The 24,025-nt window shown below is 41.4% G+C and overlaps 1 protein-coding gene and 1 long non-coding RNA gene across 5 annotated transcripts in view; one reads left to right on the top strand and one right to left on the bottom strand.

Annotated features, from left to right (window-relative positions):
- BST1 (bone marrow stromal cell antigen 1) overlaps positions 1–11,667 on the bottom strand; it is a 35,335-nt gene extending 23,668 nt beyond the window's left edge. For 2 of the 4 annotated variants that reach the window (XR_010942930.1, XM_067735572.1), the window contains exons 1-6: positions 11,238–11,574; positions 9,827–9,953; positions 7,549–7,684; positions 4,504–4,586; positions 1,378–1,454; positions 939–1,031 (exon numbers count right to left, since the gene is read on the bottom strand). Coding sequence is in view for 3 of the 4 variants with exons in the window: in XM_067735572.1 (XP_067591673.1) it covers positions 939–1,031; positions 1,378–1,454; positions 4,504–4,586; positions 7,549–7,684; positions 9,827–9,953; positions 11,238–11,431 (710 nt within the window). In the remaining variant the exon portion in view is untranslated. Of the gene's footprint in view, positions 1–938; positions 1,032–1,377; positions 1,455–4,503; positions 4,587–7,548; positions 7,685–9,826; positions 9,954–11,237 lie in introns of all 4 variants that reach the window. The other 2 variants (XM_067735574.1, XM_067735573.1) reach the window with 2 other exon arrangements.
- An 8,871-nt stretch (positions 11,668–20,538) lies between these two features.
- LOC137223123 (uncharacterized) lies at positions 20,539–22,709 on the top strand. Its single transcript, XR_010942726.1, has 3 exons — positions 20,539–20,809; positions 22,001–22,115; positions 22,514–22,709. It is a non-coding gene; the product is annotated as an uncharacterized lncRNA (long non-coding RNA).
- Positions 22,710–24,025: the final 1,316 nt, after the last annotated feature.

Raw genomic sequence — 24,025 nt, 5'->3', positions numbered from 1 at the left:
ACCTTAAAACAACAAGCAAGCATAATATCTAGACAAAAAGCGACTTCTCACAGAAACAAGAAAAACAATACACATTGTTTTTCATGCAACAATAGGTATAAGTTGTCTTCTGGGAAGAGAGGAGCAGATTCTGGTATGACTATGTAATAAGTCATTTGCAAATTTAATCTTCTGCCCAAGAGAAAAAAGAATATCACTCATTATATGGTGAGTCTTAGGGGGTCCTGGCGGCCTGAAATGGGGAATTTGCTAAGATTCTTCCAGAACATTCTTTCAATAACACATCCACTCAACGCTTTCCCCAATGTAGATTCAATGCTCTGAAGGACAGGGCCCCAGCTGCTTCTGAAGCACCATCACGGCTGCACAGCTTTTACCAGGCTTGGCCTTATTGGCTTGTCTCTGAGCCAACTGGCTTTACGTTTTTTATCTTTAGTTTTGCCAGCACTGCCCTTTGTTGATGAGAAGGATGAGTTCAAGTTTGCTTGATATCTGAGTTGATATAACCACTTGAGTTAGCGGCTTCCGAGAAAAATATGGATCATAAATATTTCCTTGGCCAGTTACCTGAGACCCAGCTGCGAAACTGGTTGTTCTCTGAGAAGAACGTCTTCATTACATGATCCATGAGTCCATTCTGTGAACTCCCAGTGAGGCTTTTGAGCTTTAAATGACCAGGGAGAAAAACTGGCTTTGACCTACACAAATGACCTACTCAGAAAGGCTGAGAGGAGTATCTGGATAAAGGAGGTTTTCTCTCTGGGCTCAGGACTGACTCATGGCATTTCCAGAAAGTCAAGCCTTTGCCTTTCTCTGCCCACCACATTAGAAACAGAGAAGACCATTGATTCCCCAGAAATGTAAATGTAAATCAGACTGGATCATATTACATCCAAGAAAAGCAGGTTTGCACAAAGATCAGTAGCATCATAACTTACACATTGGTTCCCCCGATTTCATGCATAACCCAGATCTCAATGCGTGTGATTTTATCCTTCTGTAAGTGGGGAATTTCAAAATCTGCAAAAAACCTGAGAAACAGGAAAGACATTTCTTAAAGTCCTAAAGCAATATGATACTGTTCCCATATCAATGTTAGTTGACTTACACATTACTTTTGTTTTAAAGCTTTGCGGGAGGCACTTTTTAGCTTTAATTTTTAGGTTACTTATTTCATTCAGGCATTCATCAGCTGTTAGTTTTATAAATGTATGGACATAGTTCTGATCTCCAGGTCATTCAATTGTTTTTCTCTACCTGATCTTACAGAACCAAGCATTAGACTGGGGATGTGAATGATTCTCTTAAGCCTCCGTTGAAAACAACTAAAAACACATTTTGGCATCTTTGTCTTACATGTTGGTGCTGCATTCTTACCCTTTTACAGGATAGGCTCCTGTTGGCTCTGAACCGTTCAGCATGACATTGATCACCCCAGAACTATCCTTTGCATACTGCAAAAAGAAACAAGCATTTTGAGTAAGCTGTCATTTTTAAGCTATGAAATGGTCAATTGTTTTTTAAATTGACAATTTTCAATACTGGCAAGGATGGGATAAATTTGGTATTTCATAGAGCCAGAGGGATGCAAACTGGCATATCTTGGAAAGCAAATTGCTTTGAAATGTCAAAAACGCAGTAATTCCATGCCCGGGAATCTACCATTATAAAATAATGCAAACCAGTATCAGATTCCAGCATTGTTTCAGCTGGTGTACACTAACTTATGCTGGCATTACAAGCAACCTCAAAATCACAGTGGCTTTAAACAAGAAAGATTTATTTCATGCACACACTACATGTTTATCACAAGTGTTTGGATTTGGGGTTTGGGTTTTGCTCCATATGTCCTTGCTCTGGGACCCAAGCTGATGCAGTTTCCACAAATGCAGAGTCACTGGTTATCAGGAAAGGGAGAAGAAAGTGGCAAATCACAGACCAGTTCTTAAAGGTTTCCACCCAGATGTCACACAGTCATTCCTACTCACATCCTATTGGCCAGTGTAAGTCACACGTAAGTAACTTCAAGAGACAGAATGAGTGCAAACCACATGCTCAGAAGATGAGCCAGAAATACTTGGTAAACAGCACGAAGGATCACCTGGTGCACAGAGATGTGCACAAAGATGTATATTGCAGCATGGTTTGTAACCAGTCTAAAACAGTCAACAACAGGGAAGGGTAAGTCAATTATGGCCCTTTCATGTCTGAAATATTACCCAGCCATTAATAAAAGTCTACAAAAGATATGCAATAACATAGAAAGTGCTTACATTCAAAGCAAAAAGCAAGACTAGGTGGACAGAGCATGTGCTCCACTCTGTTAAAAATAAATAGGCATGGCTTCCCTGGTGGCGCAGTGGTTGAGAGTCTGCCTGCCGATGCGGGGGACGCGGGTTCGTGCCCCGGTCCGGGAAGATCCCACATGCCGCGGAGCGGCTGGGCCCATGAGCCATGGCCGCTGAGCCTGCGCGTCCGGAGCCTGTGCTCCGCAACGGGAGAGGCCACAACAGTGAGAGGCCCGAGTACAGCAAAAATAAATAAATAAATAGGCAGAAGTCTGGGAATACTAGTCAATATTCTCTGGACCTGTCTGTCCCTGAGATTCCCAAGGGACAGACAGGTCCAGAGAAGTTCCCAAATCTCCAGCTGAGAACACTACTGGAGCATATAATTTCCCTGATAAAACGTTTATTCTAGTGTGAAGCTGGGTTGGGGGGACGGCAGGGGGTATCACACAGCTCTGTGACACATGCCCGGCAGAGCCACGCCGAATGCCAGCCGCAACAAAGCAACAATGTACTCCGTGCCACGCCTGTCTCAGATTGCTTCCAAGTAGGCTAACAGTCTCAGTTCAATCTGCAAATGTCAAGGTCTGATGACCACTATTTGCCCTTAGGTAGCATGAATATGGATGATTAGTTTTCTTATTTATACTTTCTATAATTTGTCATTCTCTATCCTGAGCAGTTATTACATTGATGATAAAATTTTTTTTTCATTAAAAACATGCGTGCAGATACAGTGAGGCTCTATGAAGTCATGGTCGAAAATGTGGTTTCTGGCTGCTGCACTTAGTAGCTGGGTAATAAGTCTGATCAAGTTTCTTGGCCTCTCTGTGCCTCATTTTTCCTATCTGTAAAACAAGGGTAATAAGAGTCCCTACCCCATAGGATTGTAAAGATCAAATCACTTAAAATAATACTTAACATTTATGGAATACTTATTTGCTATAGTTCAGACCCTCTCCTCATCACTATACTAGACTACCTCTCCTCATGTTCAGACCATCCAGCGTATTCTAAGGGCTCATAAAATGTGAGCATGATTATTAGATTCCCATTCTAGAGTTGAAGGAAGTATAAGATGGTGGCTTACGGCACACTTTGAAGTTGGGCAGATCTGCTGGGGAGAATACGGTTTGTTTTTTTTTAACATATAATGTTGACATCACCCCCAAGTTGTCGTTATGATCCCACGTTCAAGTGATGATGCATCCACCACCTCCCACTCCTCACTGAGGGGCTCGGGCAGCTCACTGCCAGCTGCCTGGAGCCTGCACTCCAAGCAGAACCTGTGGGGAGTGGGCATGGACGGAGGGCTCCGACCGGAGCTGGCAGGGGAGCACAGGAATAAGAATGCTTCTGTCTGGAGCGGGCCCTCTGCTTAGTTCCAAACTGCAGCTGTGGTGGAGGATTTGACCAAAGTCTCGCTCACCCTGATTAACAGTGGACCCAGCGGACACCTGGTGGTCCAGAGCAGGAAGTAGGACAAGAAGAGACACAGAGAGCCCTGAAAGGAGCTTGGTGGCCGTGGGTAGAAGGACCTGACATCCACCAGCCTCCTAGTCAATACAGCTAACAGTTAATAGTTGACTGCTTTGCTCAATACTTGAGCTAAGGACTGCACCCTCTTTATTTGGAATCTTTGGTCTAACACTGGTGACAGAAAATGTAAGCTGTAGTCACTGGCATGTTATAGCTACCAATAGCTATCATCAACTCTGGTGACAATATCCTCTGAGAAACAGACCCACATTTAGGGGACCATTTCTTTGTCTCCAGCTTATCCTGGTCTCCTATTGCCTCCTCTTCAGTTAATATCAACCTTGTGCACATCTCTGACGCCCACATCTAGATCTTAGGGGTCCCAGGCTCTCCTATAAAGCAGGGGTTACCCCACTTCACACCTCAATCAAAATCACATTGATTTGAACTACTAACAACAACCACAACACCAGAGTAATAATGACTGTTTAACACCTTCTTCTGGAGCTAACATTCCGAATTTTTTCTCTGTACCAGGCATTGCATTAAGCATTTTAGCTTCTTAAATCCTCACCCCTTTATGGAGCAGAGAGCATGAATCAGAATGTTGCAAAGGTAGAAACCGAGACTCAGAGAAGTTTAGTAATGACCCAATGGCCCAGCCTCTGAACCCTTCTGTCCCCTGTTCACAGATCCCGCACCTGCTCAGTCACCCAACCAGCCATCCCAGGATTACCTGGATGGAGGCACTTTTCCAGTAAGAATCCACAGGATTGTTTTCACAATCTTCAGATGTAGGGCAGGATTGGTAGTCGAGTCCTACAGGGAAAACAGACAAACACATTTTATTTCAAAGATTATATCAAGGAAGAATTAATTGCAAATATTTGCTGGCTCCGCAAAATATACTGAAACTCATTCTGCATAATGTGTATGGGCTTAACATTCATAGCTCTGCCCACAGACATTTGTCATTGTGCTCGGCACAAATGTGAGGAAAGCAGAGAACTAAACAGCTGGGTTAACTCTCTACTGGAGCTCTAGCAAGTGATATATATATATATATATATACACACACACATATATCCAAGAAATATATATAATATTATATTATACATTATGTCCATATTAAAAATTATATATTAAAAAATTATATTTATTACATATATAACTTTTTTTTGCATTGTTGGGAGAAATGCCTTCTCCAATTAACCCAGGTCTTAGAAGTAAATACAAGAAAAATAGACCAAGAAAGTAACAGTCCTTAATCAGAAAATAGAAATTTTATAACATTTAAAATATAGAAAATGTTAAAATGTATTACATTAAAAAAAATTTTAAAGACAAAATTCAGCAGATATATAATGAGATTTGTTCCCCATTTACTCTATAACAAAAGGAGAAAGTGCTAATTGACAATTCGTTCCAGGGAGAACAAAGCAGGGCAAAATGTGAACTTCTTGAAGGGAAACACACGGAGCGTCCTTGCTCCCTCTGGGAGCACCAGCATCTCGATGTGCTCACCAACTTGGAGGCTCCCCAAACCCCATCAGAGAGGGGTTTTTATGGAGATTTCATTAAGTAGACTGATTAACCATTAGTAGATTGATTAAACCATTGGTGATTAACTCAATCTCCAGTCCCCCGCCCCTTCCCAGAGGACAGAGGATGGGGCTGAAAGTCCCAACTCTCTAATGATGCCTCTATCTTTTTGGTGACCAGCCTGCATCTGAAGCTATCTAGGAGCTCCCAACCACCAGTCATCCCATTACCATACAAAAGACACTCATCACTCCTCAGAGCCCAAGGGTTTCAGGAGCTGTGCGCCAGGAACCAGGGGGTCCAAGACCAGCTATTAATTTGTAGTATACCACCGTCTCCCTCCCTTCATGATCTTTCCATCTCACCCCTCTTCCATGCTCCCTCACCCTCTGTAGGATCATCAAACTGAGGCTTCCTGGTCACAGTCCACTGGAAGAATGGCCATGTCCATTTGATCTGCACCCTGCCATGCTTCCCGTCTCACGCAAAGTGAAAGTCCGCATCCTCACGATGTCCTGTGCTGTCTGGCCCTCCCTTATTCCTCTAGCCTCACAGTCTACTACTTGTCTCTTCACTTACTGCCTGCCTTTCTGTTCCTTAAATATGCCATACACACTCCCACCTCAAGGCCTTTGCACGTGCTGTTCCCTCTGTCAGGAAATGCTCTTCCTCAAGTCCTTTAGGTCTTTGCTCAAACATCAGCTTCTCAGTGAGGCCTTCGCCAGGCCTGTGTAAAACTACAATGCTTCCCTCTCCCCTCCTTACCAGCCAGCACTCCCTACCCTCTTTTCCCTGTTTTGTTTTTCTCTGGAACCTTTATAATCTTAAGGCGAACTATACGTACATGTTTTTACTTGCCTGTTGATGGTCTTACCTCCACCCCTGCCCCTATAAAGTAAGGATGAGGTATTACTTTCCTGGTTTATTCTCTGCTGTGTTCCCAGTGCCCAGAAGAGCAAGGACTGGCACGGAGGAGGCACTCTACAAACTTTATAGATGGGTGAATGAATGGAGCCGCCAGGAAGCTTCCCGAGGCTCTGGTCTATGCCGGTGTCTCCCTCTGCTACTCCCTAGCTCTGGGTCATTCCCGCCTCAGAGCACACCTCTCTGCACTCACAAAACTACATGTTTCCTGAGGGCAGAGACCGCTGCATCACCAGCTCCTAGCGTGGGAGTTGATGAATGAAGAGCGTTTTCCTTACCATCAGGCCAGCCCCTGTGACTTTAACTTTCACTGTGATTTTGCCAACTACAAAATTGCCACTTGCCATCTACCTCTACAAGTATTAAATCATGAGCCGCTGCAGCCGCTGACCTTCAACACCCCCTGAAAGGAGTTCAGGGTGATCAGGAATGAGGCACTCTGTGCTGTGGGAAAAGCTGGCATAACAGGTCTTTAGATAGTTAAATAGTTTCAGGAGAAGATTTTATGAGCCCAAGTCTTGCATCTCCTCATATCTAGGAAAGTACTAAAATTATTAACGGTGACATCTGTTCCTTGTGACTAGCAGCAGGTCTCTGCCAAAATGTGTGCCTGACTCCACACACCCACCCCCTTCATTAAAATCGTACATAACAGTGACCCTTCCCCCCTACCTCTTTGGAGCAGTTTCTCAGAGCTATCTGTCTAATGGGCTATAGTCCTCATTTTGCCCTAAATAAAGCTTAACTCTCAGCTTTCACGTTGTGCTTTTTTTTTTTAAGTCAATAATTTGAATCTCAAAATATCTGCTGGTGGCCTGGAGCAGCTTCAGAATCAGTGAGAAGAGGGGAGAATCCTGGCCCTAGTACTTCAAGTCATTTAACCTCCCAAAGCCTCAGTTTCCGCCTCTGGAAAATGGGGATAGTGAGGCAGAGTCATGCAGGACTCTGAGTCAGACTCTGACTTTGCTGTTTACGCACTGTGCAATCCTAAGCAAGTTTCTCAATCTTGCTGTGCCTCACTTTTCTCGTTTGTCAAAATAGGAATCAGGATAGGACCTATCCCATGGGGCTGTTGCAGGGATTAAATGAGTTAATACCCATAAAGTGCTTAGAACAGTACCTAGCAAAAGACAGATTCTCTTCCTCTATTATCATTGTTATTATTTAATTATTATTATGACCACTTTACCTGAGAGGATTTGAGGGGGGCGGAATCCAAAGAGATAAAAATGCATATGAAAGGACTTAGCACAAATGGCATATGCATAGTAAATAGGAACCCTGACTTTTCTTGCGATTTGTGCAGTAGTCTTACCAGAGGCATTTTTCTGTCGACACCAGCTCAAGAAATCTCCGACCATGCCATACAGAACATTGCACAGTGGCATAAAGCGGCGGCCGTTCTCCGCATAGCTGGTGACAAGGAGGTGGTTGTTTTCCCAGAATAGGGACTAAGGAAAAAGCAACACAAAATGAAATCAAAACAGATTTCTTCAGGCACAGTATCATCAAGACAAGTCAGGCCAACCATTTCTCATTCACCTGGGACTTGCCTCACAACAACTGAACCTTCTTTGTTTTTGTCTTTAGTTACCCATTCAGAGAGTGCTACCAGCTCTCTTTTCTTTATTCCAAGGGTATCATGCAAATGTTAATGAAATATTTTCCCAGCAGAGAAAAAATATAGATACATACATACATATATATTTTTTCTAGTAGTTAAAAAATTATAGATCGATTTTTTTTTTAAATCAAGGGACCTGTGTTCAAATTTTGGGTCTGTCACATACTAAATGTGTGATCTTGAACAAGCCATGTAATCTCCCTGTGCCTCAGTTTCCACATGTGGAAAATGGGGAGTATGAACACTTCCTCTTCTCCCAGAGCTGTGGTTAGGATGATATGCAATCACAAATTGAATTCCTAAAGGGTAAAGTGCCTCAAAAATACATTACTATGAAGTTACAATGTTTTCACATAATAATAATACAAATAACAATATCCCCTCATCATGCCATCAGATCCTCAGTATTCCAACCAGCAATCTCTGTCTAGACTGGATGCTTCCCGAGGGCAGAGGCTGTTTTGTTCCCTGTTGCATCTGAAACTCTGAGAACAACACCTGGTACATGGAATTAGCTCAGTATTTACTGAGTTTATCAACCAAAGTCCATGAGGAAGGAGAACAAAAATAACAGCTCCCCTTTTTACTGACCAAGAGGCTGCAAGGTTCAAAGCAACATATACTCAAAAATCATGTTTTTAGCCTATAATGTGTTTGAACCTCCCAACTCCATTTACCTGCCTTTACAAATGAAAAAAATCAATGTTAAGATGTTTTCATTTGTAAACATCAATGTTACATGGCTTTACAATGAAAAAAATCAAGTTAAGGATTTGTGTCAACCTATTTACAATAGCCAGGACACGGAAGCAACCTAAGTGTCCATCAACAGATGAATGGATAAAGAAGATGTGACGCATATATACAATGGACTATTACTCAGCCATAAAAAGAATCGGAATTGAGTTATTTGTAGTGAGGTGAATCAACCTAGAGTCTGTCATACAGAGTGAAGTCAGAAAGAGAAAAACAAATACCGTACACTAACACATATATATGGAATCTAAAAAAAAAAAAAAGGTTCTGAAGAACGTAGGGGCAGGACAGGAATAAAGACGCAGACGTAGTGAATGGACTTGAGGACACAGAGAGGGGGAAGGGTAAGCTGGGATGAAGTGAGAGAGTGGCATGAACATATATACACTACCTAATGTAAAATAGATAGCTAGTGGGAAGCAGCCACATAGCACAGAGAGATCAGCTCAGTGCTTTGTGATCACCTAGAGGGGTGGGATAGGGAGGGTGGGAGGGAGACGCAAGAGGGAGGGGATATGGTGATGTATGTATATGTATAGCTGATTCACTTTGTTATAAAGCAGAAACTAACACACCATTGTAAGGCAATTATACTCCAATAAAGATGTTTAAAAAAAATTTATGTCAAAAATATGTCCTTCATTAAGAAAAAATTTATGTCAGAGAAATAAAAATGTTATCTAACTTTCTTTAAACTCAAGATACTGTTCTAAATAAGCAATTTACATAGATGTTCTCATTTACTTTCACTGTATTAGTGCTTAGAGTGCAGACAGAATACAGACATGTAAACCACATGATTATATGTTAACCAGTTTCTTCAAGAAACTGGTCCTGAATGGATATAATCTTAAAACCTGTTAAGAGGAGGGATTGGTCTCCCGGGAGGATACTGACATAGAGGGTTTTCTGAAGTACTCAAGGTTCAGGCCTTTCGAGCCAGTTAGGATGGAGATTGTTCAGAACTAGCCAGGTGCAGAGGCCCCGTGGGAAAGGTGTGGTGACGCCCTGATGTTCTTGTGGTTTTTGCACTGACTTCTTGACTTAGGAAAGTCCCTTCTGCCCAGGACAGGCAGGAGACCCAGGAGCACCGTTGAAGACAGAGCCACTTTCCCACCAGAGAGCCTGGCGCACATTGTGAGTTGGCTGCTTGGCCTGGACACTGTCTCTATAGAGACAGAGCAACGTTTTACCGAGGCGAAGGTAGAGTTACCTTGTCTCTGGGAATGGAGTGCCTGGAGAGGTTAATAAAAAGGTCGTAATCTGAGGGAAGCACAGAACAGGGATCCTTATCCAGCACCAGTTTAAAGGCTTCCCAGATGGCTGTGCAGTTCTTGTCCCTGCAGAAAAGTACAAGTTTAAAAAAGAAAAAGAAGAAACAAAACAAAAGACCACATTCCAGTGTGATATATTTCCGTTTCTCTCTCCAAGTTTTTTACTAGTGATTTTGTTAAATATCAACTCTGCAGAACTGGGCATACAAAAAAGACAGGAAATTGTCATAACTCTTGCATTAACCCCAATTCAGAAGAGGAAGAAAAATAACTTTGGTGATGGATTTAGAAATCTGACAGTGGAAGTGTCTTTCAGAGGTGCAACACACATTTCTTAGAACTTAGAACAGGCTCACAGAGACAGCAGAAAATGCACAGAGCCAGAAGGTGACGATTCCAGTAAACCACATGGGCTGCCAGCTTCAGGTGCCCCTTCATTTAGACACAGGTCCATCCTGGGGTTGGGGGCCAGGTGAGATCAGGCGGGCATGCGACCTTGTAAAATCAGGAGTGAGCACAGAGTGTGGAAAAAGACTGTTCCACCTCCTGCTGAGGCAGAAAGTATGACTTCCAGTGTCCGCTGCAACTCCTTAAGTCCAACCTAGCTTTCCAAAACCATTTCCCACCCCATTTGTAACTTATTTCTTATGCTGGGTGGTAACATGGTGTTCCGTGGGTGTTCCCATTTTTTTCCATTCTTTTTTATTGGCCTAAAATCTGTCACAATAAAAACAACTGGCACAAGAGAGGGACTTCATGAAAACAGAAAACATGTGTCCAAGGAAGGAGCAAAAATTAGTAAGAAGCACAGTGCTGGCAAGAGAGACTCAAACTTTAAAAGTCCTCTAAATTAGAAGACCTGAAATTTGAATTCCCAAAGTACCTGGACTCGGGGAATTCCAGCTGGAGACCATATTCCTGGGTCATGGGTTCTGGTTAACCTTACGCTGGCTGTCGTCCAAACTTACCACTACCTAATCCTCATCCACTCCCCAACACCCGCTTCATTTTTACACACACACACACACACACACACACACACACACACACACACACAACACCCGCTTCATTTTTACACACACACACACACACAACACCCGCTTCATTTTTACACACACACACACACACACACACACACACACACACACACACACACACACACACACACACACACACACACACACACACCCTTCACCTCCAGACCCCACCCAGTGCACCCTCCCCAGTAGATTCCCCATCCTCCTTCCCTCTCCCCCCTCCTCCTCCCCTTCCTCTCCCCCCTCCTCCTCCCCTTCCTCTCCCCCTCCCTTCCTCTCCCTCTCTGGCTCCCTCGCCAGCCGCCGCGCTCACCGCAGCTCGGGGCTCAGCACCGCAATGTACTCCGCGCACCGGCCCAGGAAGATACTCCGCAGGTGTGGGGTGGTGCCCTGCCCGCTCCAGCGCGCGTCCGCAGCGCCTGCAGCGCCCGCGGCCGGCGGCAGCAGCAGGATCAGCAGCAGCGCCGGCAGCGGCCGCCGGGACCGCGCGCACCCCCGGGCTTCCATCGCAGTCACTTTGGGGGTGCCTCCCAGACTCGCCTCCTCCCGTCGCGCTGAGGTGGCTCCCCGAGCCCTAACGGAACCGGCGCTCACTTGCTATCTCTCTTTCTGCTTCAGCTCCGGAACTGAGTTGGGATATTTCCGGGGGCAGGAGTATTGCCCTTGGCTAATCTCGGCCGGAGTCCACGAGGTGGGAGGCCCAAAGAAGAAGCAAGGTTGGAGAAGGGGTGAGGCGAGTTCGGCCTCCCGAAGGAAGATTTTTCTGGCTTCAAACAATGACAACTTTCACAGACACCCTCTTTCTCACTGGCTAATGATGAGTGGACGGTGTTTGTTTCCAGGAAATAATAACCACAAAAGCTAATATTTATTGAGCTGTTACTATGTGCCAACCACTTTGCAAGCATAATTTTCATTGCCTTTTCACAATATCCCTCCAAGCTAGGTTCATCACTCCCATTTACAGGTGAGTGAATTCAGGGAAGTTAAGTAGCTTGTCGGAGGTCACAATCTCCCTTCCAGATAGATGCAAAATTCCAGAGACAATCAGTGTAGAGATTTGAGATTAACAGAACTCACTGGAGGGCCAAGTCCTCAATTCCTACGGTAATGATAGCTATGTGCCTGGCAGACGTGATAAATGTGGGAGGCCCGTGAGAGGTAGGGTGGAGGGTTCTGGAATATTTTATTTTAATCTCTCTTTTCTATTTTTAAAGTTTATTACCCAAACTCTCATTCTCCTGTCCAGCCCCTCCCTAACTCGAGTCCACTTTCCAGATATAAGCATTTTAAATTATTTCAACAGGTATTTTGTTTTTGTTTTCCTGGCATTTACTTCCACATTTCCAAATAATATGCCTGTATCCTGTTTCTTGATGTTTCCATTTTGGATGGTATTCTATGACTTCCCACCACGTCAAAGGAAATTCTATCTTTAACCTCACACATCCTCAAAAGGCATCCTTCTGCACCCTTCATTGTCCAAGTCTTTTTATCCAAAGCTTTAACTCAGTAATCAGCATTTATGTTATTATGACTTGTGAATATTATTCATGGCTGAGTTGTAGTATTCTATGATTCTGTTTCCTTTCTTGTGAACTTCGTGCTTACCCTAGAGGTAATAATAGTCTCCCTTCCACCATCCCCAACCACTGGCTTATTTGTTTGTTTGTGATATTATATGTACACTTATGATTATGGTCAAATTCTCTACAAGGCATGTAAATCTTTCAATGCATTTAAAAGCATCAGTCAATATTTCAGGTGGTGTGTGTGATTTCTTTCTCTCTCTCTCTTTTCTTTTTGTTTCTTGGAAACACCCTTTTTTGTCCAGTTTACTGTCCCAGTCTGAGCTTACTGCTCTCAACTTGCTGCATAGTTGTCTTGCAGTGGCCCAGGAAGATGCCTGTTCTTGTCTCTCCTGGATTGATGCCCTGTTTCCTAGATCCCATGTCTAGAGGACACTTTCTAATAGCTTCTTGAGAAGATGCCATAGGGGCTAAATTTTTTGACTTTTGCATAATAATGTAAAATGTCATTATTCTACCCTCATGCTTGATTGAGAGTTTGGTTAGAGAGAATTTTAAGTTGCAAATCATTTTCCCTCAAAATTTTGAAGGCAGTGCTCCACTGTTCTCTGATTTCTATGTTACTATTGAAAAATCTAGAGCCCTTTTCCTAATCCTGTTTATTTGACCTTCTCTCTGGAAGTTTTTAAGATAAATCTCAAGAGTATGAAATTTCAGAGATGAACTTGAGAGCAAGTAATTTCCATTCATTGTGCTGACAGCTCTAGGAAGGATGTTTCCAAGAAACAAAAACAAAAAGAGAGAAAGAGACAGAGGGAAAGAAATCACACACACACCACCTGAAGTATTGACTGATGCTTTTGAATGCATTGTGAGATTTATATGTCTTGCAGAGAATTTAACCATAATCATAAGTGTATGTAGAATACCAATCGAACAAATAAGCTGGTGGGGAGGGGGAGGGAGACGATTACTACCTCTAGTTAAGCAAGTTTATAAGAAAAAAATATATAGTCATATAATTCTCTAAGCTCAGCCATGAATAATATTCACAAGTCATAATAAAGTAAATGCTGATTATGAAACAGGAGGGAAGGCGGCAGGGCACAACCTTTGAAACAATGACATAGCCAGAGGACGAGACATAAACTGATTAGAACCAAATGGGTCCAAGATGGCAGATAAGTCAAATTCCACTAGACCCTGAGCCACAGTATATGCTCACTGTAACACATCAGCAAGCTAAATGACACACCTACAGGTGGCATGACAGTTCCAAGGCCAACCATAAGGATCAAAAAGTGGGCGGTGGCCCAATTCCTGGAAACCACCATCCCTTCCTGAACCAGCTGGAATACTCCTCCCACTCATTAGGCTATGAAATTACCCACCCCTATAAAAACTGACAACCTCATACCTTGGTGCCTTTCTCACCTTCTGAGATGGCCCACACTCTGTCTGTGGAGTGTGTTTCGCTCTAAATAAATCTGCTTCTTAACTATCACTCTGTCTCTCACTGAATTCTTTCCACGCTGAGACACAAAGAACATGAGCCTCAGTAAGTCCAGACACCAGGTGAGTGATTCTAATTAAAACACCGTGAGTTCGAGTCCCAAGCAGGGTTTTGGCCATGTTCAAGTCCTGGCCGCATGGGTTCAAGTCGCAATCTGAGGTGCACGGTTTCAATTAATGCTTTAACATTTATATCCAGAAAATAGAAAGAATTTGACAACTCAAAAATAAGAAAAACAACCCAAATTTTTAAATGGTATCTGCTTTTAAAATAGTTGAGCAGATACCTCACCAAAAAAGACATTCCACTACTAGGTATGTACCAAAGAGAAAATGAAAATATGCCTGCCCAAAGATTTATACATGAAATGTTCACAGCAGCTTAATTCATAGTAACCCCTAAACAATGCAAATACCCAACAAGAGAAGAATAAACAAATTGTGATATAGGCTACAATAAAATACTACTAAGCAGTGCAAAGGAATGAACTACTGATACACTGAAGAATGTAAAAAAAGTGTATATGCTAAATGAAAGAAGCTAGATATAAAATAATACACACTTTTTTATTCTCCTTACATGAAGTTCTAGAAGGGATAGGATGCTGATATACAGAATTGGGGGAAAAGAGATTTCAGATGGAACCAATTGCCTGAGCAAATACAGAATAACGGGAAAGCATGGGGCTTCTCCTGAAAAAGGTAAAGTTTTATTTTGACTGATAAATAGGGTACAGGTTGAGACTTGACAAAATAAGTTAGGGTCATACCTTTTTTTTTTTTCCACGCCTAGCAGCTTGCAGGATCTGAGTCCCCTGACACAGGATTGAACCCATACCATCGGCAGTGAAAGCACGAAGTCCTAACCAGTGGACCTCCAGGGAATTCCTAGGGTCATGTATCATTTTTTCTTTTTCTTTTTTTTACCATCTTTATCGGAGTATAATTGCTTTACAATGGTGCGTTAGTTTCTGCTTTATACCAAAGTGAATCAGCTATATATATACATATATCACCACATCTCCTCCCTCTTCCGTCTCCCTCCCACCTTCTCTATCCCGCCCCCATATATTATATCCTAAAGACCTTGGATACAATAACAGTTTGAACGTTGTGCTCTTTTTCTTTTTTTTTTTTGAATTTTATTTTATATATTTTTTTATACAGCAGGTTCTTATTAGTTATCCATTTTATACATATTAGTGTATACATGTCAATCCCAATCTTGCAATTCATCATACCACCACCCCCTCCCCCTGCCACTTTCCCCCCTTGGTGTCCATACACTGGTTCTCTACATCTGTGTCACTATTTCTGCCCTGAAAACCGGTTCAACTGTACCATTTTTCTAGGTTCCACATATATGTGTTAATATTCGATATTTGTTTTTCTCTTTCTGACTTACTTCACTCTCTATGACAGTCTCTGGAAACATCCACGTCTCTACAAATGACCCAGTCTCGTTCCTTTTTATGGCTGAGTAATATTCCATTGTATCTGTGTATCACATCTCCTTTATCCATTTGTCTGTCGATGGGCATTTTGGTTGCTTCCATGACCTGGCTACTGTAAATAGTGCTACAATGAATATTGGGGTGCACATGTCTTTTTGAATTATGGTTTTCTCTGGGTATATGCCCAGTAGTGGGATTGCTGGGTCATATGGTAATTCTATTTTTAGTTCTTTAAGGAATCTCCATACTGCTCCATAGTGGCTGTATCAATTCACATTCCCACTAACAGTGCAAGAGGGTTCCCTTTTCTTCACACCCACTCCAGCATTTGTTGTTTCTAGATTTTCTGATGATGGCCAATCTAATCGGTGTGAGGTGATACCTCATGGTAGTTTTGATTTGCATTTCTCTAATAATTAGTGATGTTGAGCAGCTTTTCATGTGCCTTTTGGCCATCTGTATGTCTTCTTTGGAGAAATGTCTATTTAGGTCTTCTGCACATTTTTTTGATTGGGTTGTTTGTTTAATATTGAGCTGCATGAGCTGTTTATATATTTTGGATATTAATCCTTTGTCCGTTGATTCGTTTGCCAATATTTTCTCCCATTCTGAGGGTTGCGTTTTCGTCTTGTTTGTAGTTTCCTTTGCTTTGCAAAAGCTTTTAAGTTTCATTAGGTCCCATTTGTTTATTTTTGATTTTATTTCCATTACTCTGGAAAAACCATCTTGCTGTGATTTATGTCAGAGTGTGTTCTTCCTATGTTTTCCTCTAGGAGTTTTATAGTGTACAGTCTTACATTTAGGTAGCTAATCCATTTTGAGTTTATTTTTGTGTACGGTGTTAGAGAGTGTTCTAATTTCATTCTTTTACATGTAGCTGTCCAGTTTTCTCAGCACCATTTATTGAAGAGGCTGGCTTTTGTCCATTGTATATCCTTGCCTCCCTTGTCATAGCTAAGTTGACCATAGATGCATGGGTTTATTTCTGGGCTTTCTATCCTGTTCCATCGATCTATATTTCTGTTTTTGTGCCAGTACCATATTGTCTTTTTTACTGTAGCTTTGTAGTATAGTCTGAAGTCAGGGAGTCTGATTAGTTCAGCTCTGTTTTTTTCCCTCAAGACTACTTTGGTTATTCAGGGTCTTTTGTGTCTCCATAATAATTTTAAGATTTTTTGTTCTAGTCCTATAAAAAATGCCATTGGTAATTTGATGGGGATTGCATTGAATCTGTAGATTGCTTTGGGTAGTATAGTCATTTTCACAATATTATTTCTTCCAATCCAAGAACATGGTATATCTCTCCATCTGTTTGTATCATCTTTAATTTCTTTCATCAGTGTCTTACAGTTTTCTGCATACAGGTCATTTGTCTCGTTAGGTAGGTTTATTCCTAGGTATTTTTGTTGTTGTTGTTGCAGTGGTCAATGGAAGTGTTTCCTTAATTTCTCTTTCAGATTTTTCATCATTAGTGTATATGAATGCAAGAGATTTCTGTGCATTAATTTTGTATCCTTCAAATTTACCAAATTCATTGATTAGCTCTAGTAGTTTTCTGGTGGCATCTTTAGGATTCTCTATGTATTGTATCATGTCATCTGCAAACAGTGACAGTTTTACTGCTTCTTTTCCAATTTGGATTCCTTTTACTTCTTTTTTCTTCTCTGATTGCCATGGCTAGGACTTCCAAAATGATGCTGAATAACAGTGGTGAGAGTGGACATCCTTGTCTTGTTCCTGGTCTTAGAGGAAATGCTTTCAGTTTTTCACCATTTTGCTGTGGGCTTGTCATATATGGCCTTTATTATGTTGAGGTAGGTTCCCTCTATGCCAACTTTCTGGAGAGTTTTTATCATAAATGGGTGTTGAATTTTGTCAAAAGCTTTTTCTGCATCTATTGAGATGATCATATGCTTTTTCTTCTTCAATTTGTTAATATGGTGTATCACATGGACTGATTTGTGTATATTGAAGCATCCTTGCATCCCTTGGATAAATTCCACTTGATCATGGTGTATGATCTTTTTAATATGTTGTTGGATTCTGTTCGCTAGTATTTTGTTGAGGATTTTTGCATTAATATTCATCAGTGATATTTTTCTGTAATTTTCTTTTTTTGTTATATCTTTGTGTGGTTTTGATATCAGGGTAATGGTGGCTTCCTAGAATGACTTTGGGAGTGGTCCTTCCTCTGCAACTTTTTGGAAGAGTTTGAGAAGGATGGGTGTTAGCTCTTCTCTAAATGTTTGATAGAATTCACCTGTGAAGCCATCTGGTCCTGGACTTTTGTTTGCTGGAAGATTTTTTTTTAATTAATTAATTTATTTATTTATTTTTGGCTGTGTTGGGTCTTCGTTTCTGTGTGAGGGCTTTCTCTAGTTGTGGCAAGCGGGGGCCACTTTACATCGTGGTGTGCGGGCCTCTCACTATCTCCGCCTCTCTTGTTGCGGAGCACAGGCTCCAGACACACAGGCTCAGTAGTTGTGGCTCACAGGCCTAGTTGCTCCGTGGCATGTGGGATCCTCCCAGACCAGGACTCGAACCCATGTCCCCTGCATTAGCAATTAGCAGGCAGATTCTCAACCACTGTGCCACCAGGGAAGCTCCTCTTGGAAGATTTTTAATCACAGTTTCAATTTCATTACTTGTGATTTGTCTGTTCATATTTTCTATTTCTTCCTGGTTCAGTCTTGGAAGGCTATACCTTCCTAAGAATTGTCCATTTCTTCCAGATTGTCCATTTTATTGGCATAGATTTGCTTATAGTAGTCTCTTAGAATGCTTTGTATTTCTGCGGTGTCTGTTGTAACTTTTCCTATTTCATTTCTAATTTTATTGATTTGAGTCCTCTCCCTCTTTTTCTTGATGAGTCTGGCTAATGGTTTGTCAATTTTGTTTACCTTCTGAAAGAACCAGCTATTAGTTTTATTGATCTTTGCTATTGTTTTCTTTGTTTCTATTTCATTTATTTCTGCTCTGATCTCTATGATTTCTTTCCTTCTACTAACTTTGGGTTTTGTTTGTTCTTCTTTCTCTCGTTCCTTTAGGTGTGAGGTTAGATTGTTTTTGAGATTTTTCTGGTTCCTTGAGGTAGGCTTGTATTGCTATAAAATTCCCTCTTAGAACTGTTTTTACTGCATCCAATAAGTTTTGGATCATCGTGTTTTCATTGTAATTTGTCTCTAGGCATTTTTTGATTTCCTCTTTGATTTCTTCAGTGATCTCTTGGTTACTTAGTAACGTATTGTTTAGCCTCCATGTGTTTGTGTTTTTTACATTTATTTCCCTGTAATTGATTTCTAATCTCATAGCACTGTGGTCAGAAACAATGCTTGATATGATTTCAATTTTCTTAAATTTACTGAGGCCTGATTTGTGACCCAAGATGTGATCTATCCTGGAGAATGTTCCATGTGCACTTGAAAAGAAAGTGTAATCTGCTGTTTTTGACTGGAATGTCATATAAATATCAATTAAATCTATCTGGTCTATTGTGTTATTTAAAGTTTGTGTTTCCTTACTAATTTTCTGTCTGGATGATCTGTCCATTGGTGTAAGTGAGGTGTTAAAGTCCCTCACTATTATTGTGTTACTGTTGATTTCCTCTGTTATAGCTGTTAACATTTGTCTTATGTATTGAGGTGCTCCTATTTTGAGTGCATATATATTTATAATTGTTATATCTTCTTCTTGGATTGATCCCTTGATCATTATGTAGTGTCCTTCCTTGTCTTTTGTAACATTCTTTATTTTAAAGTCTCCTTTATCTGATAAGAAATTGCTACTCCAGCTTTCTTTTGATTTCCATTTGCATGGAAAATCTTTTTGCATCCCCTCACTTTCAGTCGGTATGTGTCCCTAGGTCTGAAGTGGGTCTCTTGTAGACAGCACATATATGGGTCTTGTTTTTGTATCCATTCAGCGAGACTGTGTCTTTTGGTTGTAGCATTTAATCCATTCACGTTTAAGGTAATTATCAATATGTATGTTCCTATTACCATTTTCTTAATAGTTTTTGGTTTGTTTTCTTAGGTCCTTTTCTTCTCTTGTGTTTCCCATGTAGAGAAGTTCCTTTAGCATTTGCTGTAGAGCTGGTTTGGTTATGCTGAATTCTCTTAGCTTTTGCTTGTCTGTAAAGCTTTTGATTTCTCTGTCAAATCTGAATGAGATCCTTGCCAGGCAGAGTAATCTTGGTTGTAGGTTCTTCCCTTTCATCACTTTAAGTATATCATGCCACTCCCTTCAGGCTTGTAGAGTTTCTGCTGAGAAATCAGCTGTTAACCTTATGGGAGTTCCCTTGTATGTTATTTGTAGTTTTTCCCTTGCTGCATTCAGTAATTTTCCTTTGTCTTTAATTTTTCCCAATTTGTTTACTATGTGTCTCGTCATGTTTCTCCTTGGGTTTATCCTGCCTGGGAGTCTCTGCGCTTCCTGGACTTGGGTGGCTAGTTCCTTTCCCATGTTAGGCAAGTTTTTGATTATAATCTCTTCAAATATTTTCTCGGGTCCTTTCTCTCTCCCTTCTCCTTCTGAGACCCCTATAATGTGAATGTTGTTGTGTTTCATGTTGTCCCAGTGGTGTCTTAGGCTGTTTTCATTTCTTTTCATTCTTTTTCTTTATTCTGTTCCATGGCAGTGAATTCCACCATTCTGTCTTCCAGGTCACTTATGTGTTCTTCTGCCTCAGTTATTCTGCTATTGATTCCTTCTAGTGTATTCTTCATTTCAATTATTTTATTGTTCATTTCTGTTTGTTTGTTATTTAATTCTTCTAGGTGTTTGTTCTTAATTCTTCTAATGTCTTTGTTAAACATTCTTGCATCTTCTCGAGCTTTGCCTCCAATCTTTTTCCAAGGTCCTGGATCATCTTCACTATGATTATTCTAATTCTTTTTCTGGAAGTTTGCCTATCTCCACTTCATTTAGTTGTTTTTCTGGGGTTTTATCTTGTTCCTTCATCTGGTACAAAGTCCTCTGCCTTTTCATTTTGTGTATATTTCTGTGAATGTGGTTTCCTTCCACAGCCTGCAGGATTGTAGGCTTCTTGCTTCTGCTGTCTGCCCTCTGTCTATCTAAGAGGCTTGTGCAAGTTTCCTGATGGGAGGGACTGTTGGTGGGTAGAGCTGGCTGTTGCTGTAGTGAGCAGTGCTCAGTAAAACTTTAATCTGCTTGTCTGCTGTTGGGTGAGGCTGGGTTCCCTCCCTGTTGGCTTTTTGGCCTGAGGTGACCCAACACTGGGGCCTGCCCGGCTCTTTGGTGGGGCTAATGGCGGACTCTGGGAGTGCTCACGCCAAAGAGTACTTCCCAGAACTTCCACTGCCAGTGTCCTTGTCCCCACAGTGAACTACAGCCACCGCCTGCCTCTGCAGGAGACCCTCTAATACTAGCAGGTAGGTCTAGTTCAGTCTCCTACGGGGTCACTGCTCCTTCCCCTGCGTCCTGATGCGCACACTACTTTGTGTGTGCCCTCCAAAAGTGCAGTGTCTCTTTTTCCCAGTCCTGTCAAAGACCTGCAATCAAATCCTGCTAGCCTTCAAAGTCTGATTCTCTAGGAATTCCTCCTCCTGTTACTAGACCCGCAGGTTGGGAAGCCTGACGTGGGGCTCAGAACCTTCATTCCAGTGGGTGGCCTTCTGTGGTATAAGTGTTCTCCAATTTATGAGTCACCCATCCAGCAGCTATGGGATTTGATTTTATTGTGATTGCACCCCTCCTACCATCTCTTTGTCGCCTCTCCTTTGTCTTTGGATGTGGGATATCTTTTTTGGTGAGTTCCAGTGTCTTTCTGTCAATGATTGTTCAGCAGTTAGTTGTGATTTCAGTGCTCTCTGAAATTTGTGCTCTTGAACATCAAGAGCTTTCAATACTTTCTGAACTTCCTTATTTAAAATTTTATCTTGTTTGTTAGTTGACATTTTTTTTGTTTGAGGATGAAGCAAGAGATATCATGAATTTGAAGTTTTTAGAACAGTGTTTCATAGTGTCCTCTCAAGGAATGTTTCAAATACTTATTAACAGCTTATTTGTTCCTTGTTTATTTTGGGTTGTGGTAAGCTGAGTAATGGCCCCACAAAGATGTCCGTGTCCTAGTCCCCAGAACCTCTGAATACATTACCTTACATAGTAAAAGGGACTTTGCAAATGTGATTAATTTAAGGATCTTGAGATGGAGAGATTACAATAGATTGTCTGGATGGGTCCAATGTAATCATAAGAGAAGGGCAATCACCCAGAGAGGTGATCGTACAGAGAAGGCAATGTGATGATGGAAGCAGAGAGATATTTGAAGGTGATTTGCTGCTGGCTTTGAAGATGTGAGGCAGGGAATGCAGGCAGACTCTAGAAGCTTGAAAAAGTACGGAAACAGATTCTTCCCCAGAGTCTCCAGAAGGAACAAACCCTGCTGACACCTTGACTTTAGTCTAATGAGACTATCATTGTACTTCTGACCTCCAAAAGAGAATAAATTCGTGTTGTTTTAAGCCATTAATATTGTGGTAATTTGTTACAGCAGCCGTAGGAAATGAGTACAGATTTTGGTATCTGAAAGTATCCCTCTTTCTGCCTCCCTTTGTCCTCAGTTCCAAGACTGAGCTTGGGACATCATTAGCACAGGATTATTACTCTTGGCTAGTCTTGGCCAGAGTCTGCAAGGAGGCTGCCCCAAAGAAGAAGAGAGATTGGAGAAGGGGTGAGGTGAGTTCAGTCATCAGAAAAAAGATGTTTTTCTAGCTCCAAACTATGGCAACTCTACTGTAACAAATACTAAAAATATGAAAGTGGTTTGGAAGTGGGTAATGGGTAGAAGTTGGAAGAATTTTGAGGAACATGATGGAAAAGTCCTAGATTGCCTTGAACACACTGTTAGTAGAAATATGGGTGTTAAAGACTGCTGGTGAGGTCTCAGAGGAAATGAGGAATGTGATTTGGGAAACTGGAGGGAAGGGGATCTGTTATATAATGGTAGAAAGCTTAGATTGTGTCCTATAATTATACAGAAAACAGAACTTTTAAGCAATGAATTTGGGTATTTGGTTGAGATTTCCAAGGAAAATATTGAAGGTGTGACCTGGTTTCTTCTTGGTTGCTTTTAGTAAAATGTGAGAGAGGAGCGGAGAGAACTGTTACAAAAAGGAAGCAGAATTTGATTTGGGAAATTCTCAGCCTACACAGATTGCAAACAATGCTGAAGTTAAGAGATCCACTGCCAAGAAAGCATGCTCTGCAGCGTAAGCCAATGATGTAGTTGCACAGCTTTTTCTTTTTTGATTAAAAATGTTTTAAATTGTAGTAAAATATGCATAAAATTATCATCTTAACCATTTTTAAGTGTGGATAGACTTTTGCTAGTACTTGGAAAGTACAAAAGGTTAGTACATTCAAGTACATAGAGGGCTCTTTGAAGGGGTGTAAGACTCAGAAGCCAAAAACAGATGAAATTATTCAGGAAAGATCTGTGGAGTAGCCTGTTTTTTAGTAAAGTGAATCTCCGTGACCCACAAAGTTTTTGAGAATGCTATACCAACAGAAACATTGTCAAGTTGGACTAAGAGGGACAGAGGGCAAAAATGAAAAGACTCTCAAAATTCTACAGGCAGAAAACATGCTGAGAAAAACCACTCAGTGGCAGACATGTGTTACTCTTCATGAAAAAGGATGATTCCAAGGGTGGAAAGCTCCAAAGAGTGGAGTCAGGGGTCCAGAGGGCAGAGGCATGAGCCGTGTAAGTTTATTTCCAGGCTTTGAAACTTAATGGAGTTTGCCTAGGTGGACTTCAAAAGTAATTAACTGACTCTTTTTCTTCATTTTCTCCCTTCTTGAATGAGAATGGATCTGTTACTCTATGCCTGTCACACCACTGTATTTCTAGAGCACAAACATGCTTTCTAGTTTCACAGCTCCACAGGTAGAGGATTTTGCCCCAGGACACATTATATCAGAACTGCACCCATAATTTAGATGATTAGATATGAGATTTTAGACTTGAGTTGATACTGTAATGGGCTGAGACTCTGGGGGGCCTTGGAATGGGTGAAGGTATTTCTCATGTGGGATGTATGAGTCTTCGCGGACTGGCAGTGGACTGTGATAAGCTGAATAATGGTCCCCCGTAAAGATAGCCAAGTCTTAATCCCTGGAACCTGTGAATATGTTGTACATAGTAAAAGGGATTTTGTAGAAGTGACATATACTGACATAAAGACACAAGACCTTTGGGTCAGAGATACAATTTGTTACTCATAGCAAAAAAAAAAAAAAAAAAAGGAGCCAGATCAGCATCGTGGGTTGGTTTCCCATGCCCCAATTCCCACAGGTGTTAGCTCTGCACACAGTGGGGGCTGCTGGTACATCCTCTCACCCTTCCCTACAGGGAGATCACTCATTACTCCTGGAATGCACGCAAATGTCTCCAGGGAGGTAGGAAAAGGCTTTATATTTACTTCCCTGGGATGTTTCTTGGGAAGATGTCTCTAGTTTCACCATTCTGAAATGTCTCCTTACACAAGTGTTCTTAACTTAAACACAAATACTTTCATTCAGAGGATCCAGACTGTGCAGAAATGTGAGCTATTCATGGAAAACTGTCTTCCAACTGTATTTTAAGC

Source organism: Pseudorca crassidens, chromosome 4, assembly GCF_039906515.1.
Source record: "Pseudorca crassidens isolate mPseCra1 chromosome 4, mPseCra1.hap1, whole genome shotgun sequence".
In the NCBI taxonomy this organism is placed as follows: Eukaryota; Metazoa; Chordata; class Mammalia; order Artiodactyla; family Delphinidae; genus Pseudorca; species Pseudorca crassidens.
Note: the sequence above shows the minus strand (reverse complement) of the source record. Positions and strands in the feature narration are given on the sequence as shown.